This window comes from Ostrinia furnacalis, unplaced genomic scaffold (assembly GCF_004193835.3).
Source record: "Ostrinia furnacalis isolate ACB-3 unplaced genomic scaffold, ASM419383v2 OfSCF7554, whole genome shotgun sequence".
NCBI classification, from domain to species: domain Eukaryota; kingdom Metazoa; phylum Arthropoda; class Insecta; order Lepidoptera; family Crambidae; genus Ostrinia; species Ostrinia furnacalis.
Genome location: NW_021137793.1, coordinates 627,239 through 636,012, shown reverse-complemented (window position 1 = coordinate 636,012; position 8,774 = coordinate 627,239). Strand labels below are relative to the sequence as shown.

Here is an 8,774-nt window from a genome sequence, read left to right as displayed (position 1 = left end):
TAAGTGTGTGATTCCTACGGTATTGTACCAACCTTTGCCGATTGCCTTTGTTTATCGACGCGTAACTAAAAAGTCACACATAACTGTAACAGTTGACAGCGCCCTTCGCCCGCGAGGAAATGCAAACAAATAACATAAAAGTTTCTATGGGGTGTACGATCAACTCGCTCTTCCAGAGACGACGATTGTCTTTTATCGCAGGGAAAACGACTTTCATAAAAATCTGCATCCTTATGTATTTTGTACGTGCGTGAATCTGTTTTAAACGCCCCATTGTTCTTTCAGGAAATTATGTATGTAGGTAGGTGTAGGCAGGTATTGTACCTACAGGTACTAAATTGATGTTGAAGTTAATGGAGAAATAATGATGTAGCAAGTTCTTCCAAGCTAATCTTTACACAATAATCGTCTTAGATACAAAGGAGGAGGTTACTAATAGGTAAGTATGATAACATGTTTTATGTTTATTAACTTGAGCTACCTATTATTTACATTTTCAATTAGTAAGTCAAAAAGTACAATCGAAATGAATGATTGACAGCTAGTTGAAGAATTTATTTTTGAATGAAATAAAGTTGTATCGATATTTTTACCAATAATTTTATGTGCATTTAATCCTGCGTGAATTTAAATAGAAAGTGAAATTAGTGACTTTTTGCAGTCGCTCGTTAGGAGCGGTCGGTCGTCGGGCAGAATAAAAAAGCCAGCTACAAAATGCAGTTCACTCAGATCCTGCATGTAGTCGTTGCGGTTTCAATTAGGGCGGCGGCACACGCGGCGCGCGATGTGTGACCCGCTAGATTGATTACAGTGGACTTCCGAGGGGAGCAGAAAAACCAAGATGAGCTCATTTGTACTAACATGTTTGGATGTATACCTAGCCAAGTTGAGCCAATTCGTTTTAACCCCTGTCTCTACTTTGTAACGTCAGCGATTAATATTTATTTTTAGAATTTTTCAATTCTGCCAACTAGTTACTAGAACTAATCTTTCCAGAAAAGTGTGACATATAAAAAACCTTTTTTACTTCAAAGTTGGTAGGAAAAGCGAACTTGTGTAGTTTTCAATTGTGTTAACTTTTCAAGTTTCGGAATCGTGGCATACCTACAAAGTATGTTCATATAAATAGTTGTAGTTAAAACTTTTCTCATTTGCATGTTTGATATTGGATTCTAACCGGGAAAGGTGTTGCAGCTATAAAATAGAAAGAAAAAACCCATAAGTTGTAAAATTTATTTTTTTATTGTTGTACTAAAATATAATTGTGCAAAGTGCTTGGTGCAGAACCTCCTAAAGGAAATTCAATATGCGGTTCCAGTTATTAATAAAGATACTTATCCTTTAGTATCAGTTCAAAGAGTGCTTAGTATACCTAAGTCTAATGATCACAATATTATTTATTGCTAAAGATGTGTAACGCAATTAAACTTAAAATATTTAATTCTTAATTCCAGGTACATTTAGGTAAAAATATTTGGCACACTGGTAAAATCTAAAATATAGCAATTATTTAGAACTAATCTATGACTAGTCAATTCGATTCTTCAAATCTGTGACGTGTTCACATTAAATACAATCATTAAAACGGTTTTATAGAAAGATTATAAGGTACAATAAGCCTAGGCGCAGACCACCGATTTTTCGTTGGCCGATAGTTTAGTCGGGCAGTTGATCAGTATGGGCATGTTTGGAAGTACGCACATTACACCGATTTGATTTGGCCGATTTTTCATACAATTTAAAATCGGGCACAACTATCGGATCGGCCAACTAAAAATCGGTGGTCTGCGCCCATTCTAAAGATTATAATTATTCGTCCATTCTCTAATCTCTATTTTTCATCAAACAAACTTTTCAATATTAGGCACTGGCATATTAGAATTCACTTCTCTGTTGTATTGTAGAGTTTTTTTTTAAATCTACGGAGATATGATACTACTCGTATCAGTTCAAAAAGTTCTTATTTTGAATGTAACGTCGCTCATCATCGGCACATGTCGTCATCAGTGGAGGCGCACACGCTGTCAGGTGGCGCGAGGAACAGCTTCCCCGATAAGCAGACGCAGAGCTGATAAACTTTCATTGTTCTAATATTCTTCTGAGCCTTGTTTGTCACGTTGGCCTCCTTTAGATTACTAATGATAATATTCGGAGCATCGAATTTAATCTGAAAGAAAAAGATGTGATTATTCGTACGGTTTGATATTTTTTTAGCGCCAAGGCAAAGGGTTAATTTATTGTTTCATCGAATTAGTATTAAATGGTGTAAATTGACATGGCCATGCTGAAAGGATTCTACCAAGTTAAAAAATAATATTGATTTCAATATGCTACTAATCAGATCTTTGTGTAACGCGAAGTTAAACTTAACTTACTGATCCAACGAGAGAGTTGAACTTTATATCGCCATGTGATGTCATATCCATGCTGCCCGCTCTGCTGTCGAAATGTATCGACTGCGGCGCCTTCAAGCTCAGGCGTCTGGTCAATGATTCCAACCTGCAAGAGCAATAAGAAAACCCAGTTAAGTCTAAAAGTAAGATGAGTTTTAAAATAAGCCTATTTCTAAGTACTCCAAGGATTGATCTGGTGGCCCGCGTATAGAAACTAGAATCAAGCAATCATATCGTCCCACTACTGCAACTCCTGTACCTCTAGTAGGAAAAACTTTCGAGTTCGTTTCGTTGCGTATTCAAAGTGTCATCGAAAAATTTTGTATGAAAAATTAAACAGCGCCCCCTATATTATAGCCGCCCTAGGGGGCGCTGTTTAATTTTTCATACAAAATTTTTCGATGACACTTTGAATACGCAACGAAACGAACTCGAAAGTTTTTCCTACTAGAGGTACTGTACAGTCTAGATCTACAGTTTGGCCTTCAATAAAATCGAAACAGTGAAGGTCGAATAGTCTCATCGGATAGCTTACTGTCTTGGAACTGTCCCTCCGTTACAAAGGTACGAATATATGCTTCTATGTTTGCACTAACTGAATGTAACTCACTGTAAGTCAGATCCAGGTGGCGCGCGTACAGAGGGCGCCTGTATCGCGTTCTTGACCGTGACGCCGCCCGCGCCGGCCACCGCCAAAGTATCCGCCGCCACGCGCACCTCGTCGCGCGACGCCGAGAACACGCTGGCGCCGTGCGCGTCGCGAACCTCAAATTTACGACCGCTACACACTACGCTGTCACGCTCTGAAATATTTATTCACTATGTAAATTAACCTCTAGCAACTTGAAAGCATAAATCTACTTACGGTTCATTTTATCCGTTCCTATTTCATATTATAGAGGCAAAAAAGATGTGTGTCGTGTATATTTTTCAACGATACTGAAAACTGTATCATTTACAATTCTATGACGACCCCAGTACCCCACTATTCAAGCGGATTAATCCGAAATTTACAAAGCTGAGCTACAGCTATTATAGGTTTCGAGTTATTATTTTGAAAATAATGCTGGCGTAAAGTTTGACCCACTTGGGCGTTAGCAAATTAATTTTTATTCATTTTTTTTTTGTATAACCCGAAGGTAAACTGTATGAGAATGCCTTATGGCATTATGTTCGCCTAATGTTAAAATTTTGGCATTAAAGTATATTTTTAGGAAGGAAGCGTGACGCCATCAACTTTAGGACGCTGACGTTCGTTAGGAGTTAGTGAGGAGTCAAAATGACTGTCATAAAGGTAAAATATCATAAAAAATACATACTAATTAGTAACTTGGCCAGTTCCACATGTCGCAAAGTGTTGTTGTTCCCGAAAGTGGGTTCCGAGACCAGCACGCTGAAGTTGCGGTAAGAGTGCACGGTGACGGGCTGCGCGGGCGCCGAGGAGATTGTTGATACCGCCAGCTGGTCCACCACCCACGCCTGCCCGTCCAGCTGGATGCCGTTCTTGATGATCTTGATTGGGCCAATGCCATTCTACAATGAAGAGCATGATTGAGATTACTGAAACTCTATATTCTTATAGGGTAGGTATTACGAGTATTATCCTACTAATATTATAAGTAAATGCGAAAGTTTGTATGTTTGTTACTCTTTCACGTGAAAACTACTGAATGGATTTTGTTGAAACTTTACAGTATTATTGTTTGTAACCCAGATTAACATATAGGCTATAATTTATGCCGATATGTGACACAAAATTTCACGCGGGTGTAGCCGCGGGCAAAAGCTAGTTATCATATAAAATACTAACGACTAGCCCCTGTTTCGCAAAGTGTTGTTATTCTCGAAATTAGGCTTAGGTTGCATTAAAACTTGCGTAGTTTAAAAGATCGAAGCGTACACAGACAATGGGAGCTTTCTTGTACTTAGTTTTAGTGTATGCTTAAACTATTTCTAGAAAGTTAGACTAACCGCATTTAACCGCAACGTGCTTATAATCCAGAGGGTCAGCGCTATGTTTAGAAACACCAGCACCATTAACACCACTATGATGGCGTAAAGGCAGGTTCTTCTCCAGCCCCTGACTAGTCCGGCGGGGAGACAGACGGTGGGGCTTCGCCCCTCGCAGACGGTGGCGGGCGGCGGGTCGCCGGTCGGCGTGCAGCCCCACCCGCGGATCACGCCGGTGCTGGTGCTAGCGCTCCGGTCCTCCACGCTCATGCTGCGTGACCGCTACTTAACCCGCTTAGTGGAGATCCGCGTAATCCTGTAACAAAGGATTACATCTATTGTCAATTGGCTAAGTGGACTGTGCTATGATTGTGCACGTAAGTATCCATATAACTACCTACAGCCGTAGTACTGTAGTACAATTTTAGAGAATATTGAACAAAGCGGCACAAAAATTACAATGTTGGAACAGCAATTTTTAATTAATATGTCCTACTTTGTATAAAAGAATTCATAGCACCTAGTCACAGACTCTTTAGGTACGTTGGAACTAATTAATTATTTAATGTAATGAAAAGTCTTTTGAGTTAGTTTTAGAAATAATAAACAAATTTATACTCGTAGTTTACTACAAATACAAAGGATTCTGAAGTTGTGTGTAGTGAACTTCCACTCTTCGATGTGTTTAGTAGTAATCAATTTGTGAGCTAGACAACTCTTGACTTTTCAATTAGTTGGTTGGTAATTGAATGAAAAACAAGGTAGGAACGAGACAAAACTTGCGGATAAAGCGCACTAGTGCGAGTGCACTAATGAACGGCGGAGCGCGCCGACTAATGAATATAACACAGGGGCTTTCAAAAATACCCTTTAAATAGGCTGAATGTCGTTAATAACACTATAACAGCCTGCAAACCGGCCTATTGTTACTTCCATACTTTGTCACGAATAGCACTTTTAGTTCGCCCCGATTTATTTTACTGGTAGTTCTATTTTTCGCATCGATGCTTTAGCTCCTTTCAGTGTAATATTCGACTGTGTCGGAACATTGGCAATTTTGGTGCGCCATTGAACGATTTTATTTGTACTATACATAAATTAGATTGAAACGATATTTTATTTTATTATAGGCACCTATTTTACATAGAAATCAGGGATGCATCCACCACACCATATATTTAGTAATAAGTAATGATGCATTTAGTAATAAGTATATGATGCATAATTTTGCCTTACTATTGATATATACTTTTTTTTTATATAGTTTAATTTAGAACAAAGGATAATGATCCAAAAATTGTATTAGTCATCGTATTTCTTAAAGCCTGCGATGATAATTTATAAGTTTAACATTTTAACTAAAGTGAAAAATGAGAAATATCATAATAACATGAAGATAGAGGCAGATGCGGTAGTGCAATGCACTGAAATTTAGGAATACAGACCAATCGTGTGTTAATTAAACGGTCGAGCAATGAACTGCATTTCGACCGGTGCTATTTTCCGATTCCAGACAGTTATTTCGGCTGATTGTACGTTCGCTTAGGATTTCAGGTAAGACACGTGTTAATGCCGTTTACTCTACACACGTTCGAAGCAGATAGCTGTGGACATGATTGCGTTATGGCCAGAAACAGTGACGCAAAGTGTGCAGTTATTAGATGTTCATATGCTTGTGTGCGGCGTAGAGCTTTGAGGCTAAAGCTTTTCATAGTAATACAATAGCCTCGTGAGCCACAAAGATGGTTCGTTTACGATGTGTAGTTATTGTTATCTTTTTACATGCCTCTTAGAAATAAGTAACTAAATGTCTACTGGGTAATATGAGAACCATAAATATGCTAGAATTAAAACAAAACGCTTAAACGATACCAAATTTTATAAAATATACAAATAGTGGTGTTTATTAAAAGCAAAACATTAAACATCAAATACATAAAACTTCACATCTCGTTAGTCTAGTTAAAATAAAAGTTTACGCATGCATTCGAGAATTGCGCACTGTGCAATATAACACTTAATGAAGTTACTGGTTTAAAAAAGCAATTCCAGTGGTTTAATATACATATATGCTAGCTCGAGTATCAAGTTAAATGAAAACTTATGCATAGTGTGGTGCTTTTACGAGGTAAGAAACAAATTAATTGTTCAAAACGAAACAAAGTCCATATTATTCAATACATGCAGTGAGGTATGTCAGTAATAATACACAATACACGCACCGTCTATGAAAATCATAGAGCGAAATCCGGTTTCAATCCTGTGTTGTTTACACATACAACTCTCTGACGTGAAACGCGCAACCACGAGAAACTAGACAAATAAATCCGATATTATCGCTAAAGGTTTATTAAGCGATGCGGGCGGCTGCACCGGGCGTGTTCTGTGACTGAGACTAGGTAAATTCATAGGTGGTAGAAGCAACACTCGAAATATCTAGCGCGAGGCGAGGCGGCGTGCTCCAGAATATAATATCAGGCAGTGGAGTGGCCTGCGCGACCGTATGCCGCGGCGTGTCGGCCCTCATAATAAACGATATAGTGCGAAAATAGAACCGGAACGGGTATCGCCGTGCTCTCCACGTAAATAAAATACCGACGTTTGCAGCGTTCCTGTCTCTCGCTGGCCGCGTTTCTGTTTTATGAATGTCAGTAGTACCACGATCGATCTGATTCCAATGTTTTAAAAATAAACTGTACCCTATTTCGCGCTAACGTTCTAATTTACGGATTCGGCGGACGATCGTAACGCGCCGCGACTTCGTTTTGGTGTTGGACTAATTACATCGGGGAGGCGTTAATATTGTAATTTAACGGCCGTGGGCTTTGTTATTTATGTTACAGAACAAAATGTTTAATAGTGTAGGGTTATATGTTTGCAAGCCGCTTACGTTGTCATTTTGGAGGTCACAATCACAAACACATGGAAGACCACAGGATCACATTTGGGCACGAGTAGTTCGCGGCCGCGCCGCGCCGCGTCCGAGGCAGCACTGGCGGCGGCGTGCGCCAGCGACGCGGTGCCGATTCCTGCTCGTTTTGAAGTGCTGCATTTTTAATCGGGCGCCTGTCTCGCGCGGGACATAACTCGGGAATGCTCTGCTACAGCTGTGCTCTCCTTTATTACAAATTCTAGTTAACGTGTCATTAACTGACACCTTCATACAAAGCCCGTTAATATTTAACGTTGATGCGACCCTGTTATCGCAGAGCATCCGGGATAAACGAATGAGAATGGGTATGTACAATATTTTTGGGGTTTCGTAGGGTGTCCTTTATTAAGTAAGAAGGTAGTCAATCTACAAAACCATAATATTTTACTTAAATATTGCACGCAGTCATGTTGCATCATTAAGATTATTATTATTTTCTAAAGTTCACTGAGTGACTTTCATAAATTACTACTAGAAGTCAAAGAAAGTGACTGTTTCAGTAGTGAAAATTAGCTTTTAGTTAACACAACTGTGGTCCTCTCATCGTAGCATTACAGTAGTAAATGTCGTAGCATTATTACAGGCGCTGCTACGATATTTAATACGGACAGTGCTACGATGTTTGCTACGAATACTTACCTACTACTACGTAGTTACAAATTTTTAATTAAGATAGAATATTGACATAATATAAATTATAAATATTTTGTCTAAATAATAAAATGTAAGTACTTTTTAATGTTAAACTCACTTGAAAAACTACTAATATTTGTCTTGATTTGTCTTCACAACTTAAATAAAACTTTGGAAAACTTGGATTCTATCTTTTCATAGAAGCAAGCTTTTTTCCAAAAGTGTTGCATGTTTGTAAGGCTTTTTATTTTATCCGTACAAGTAACGTAACATACTTTTGATGGATGTTGGTGTAGTTATAGTATTTTCTGTTTTATTAACACTGTAACTATACATTAAACGCGTAGATAATAAAACGAAGGGAACTTAAGGATGCAAGTTTATGTTTCAGACATAGAGTTGAATACTTTATTGTTGTTTGTTGTTTTTTAGCTATGAACTATTTTTTATTAATTGGCCTCTATCACTTTTGTATAACCAGACAACAAAACACGCGATTATGTCAAATTTCAACAAACGTGTTATTTAAGCTTTGACGATTTCAAAATCGTTCGTTCCCAATTGACTGAGCCACATCACTACAGAGACTCACGGCTCTATCCACATAGAAATAGGTATTGTAAAACTCAATTATATCGGCGCGTTTCACGTACGCCGCGGAATATCATGATCCATTGCGCTGAGCTTTTATTTTCGATTTTAGAGCACTTTCGTTATGTGAGTGCGTCGGTAACTTCACCAATGGTTAATCAATTTTTTTTCCACACTGGTAATAATATTAAACGCACGGCTTTACACTGACCAGTCTTCATCGAAGAACCCTTTGCACGTTTATACGCAACGAATGTTCAGATTGCTTAGCAACC

The 8,774-nt window shown here is 38.5% G+C and overlaps 1 protein-coding gene across 2 annotated transcripts; it reads right to left on the bottom strand.

The window, feature by feature from the left end:
- Positions 1–1,808: 1,808 nt before the first annotated feature.
- On the bottom strand, positions 1,809–7,375 carry LOC114365080 (delta-sarcoglycan). 2 transcript variants are annotated; one of them, XM_028321540.1, is made up of 6 exons: positions 7,234–7,375; positions 4,365–4,659; positions 3,713–3,926; positions 3,004–3,196; positions 2,376–2,499; positions 1,809–2,167 (listed from the first exon to the last, which is right to left on the bottom strand). In XM_028321540.1, the coding sequence occupies exons 2-6, from the start codon at positions 4,611–4,613 to the stop codon at positions 1,985–1,987; spliced, it is 963 nt and encodes a 320-aa protein (XP_028177341.1). In that variant the 5' UTR covers positions 4,614–4,659; positions 7,234–7,375; the 3' UTR covers positions 1,809–1,984. The 2 variants fall into 2 exon arrangements, with proteins under 2 accessions (XP_028177341.1, XP_028177342.1); XM_028321541.1 differs by lacking the exon at positions 7,234–7,375 and adding an exon at positions 6,566–6,825.
- Between the last annotated feature and the right edge of the window lie 1,399 nt (positions 7,376–8,774).

Coding starts and splice junctions, on each gene's coding strand:
- LOC114365080 (XM_028321540.1), bottom strand. CDS start 4,613: ATGAGCGTGGAGGACCGGAGCGCTAGCACCAGCACCGGCGTGATCCGC. Junction 2,500..3,003: donor CCACCTGGATCTGACTTACA/GTGAGTTACATT, acceptor TTGCTCTTGCAG/GTTGGAATCATTGACCAGAC. Junction 2,168..2,375: donor TCAACTCTCTCGTTGGATCA/GTAAGTTAAGTT, acceptor TTTTTCTTTCAG/ATTAAATTCGATGCTCCGAA.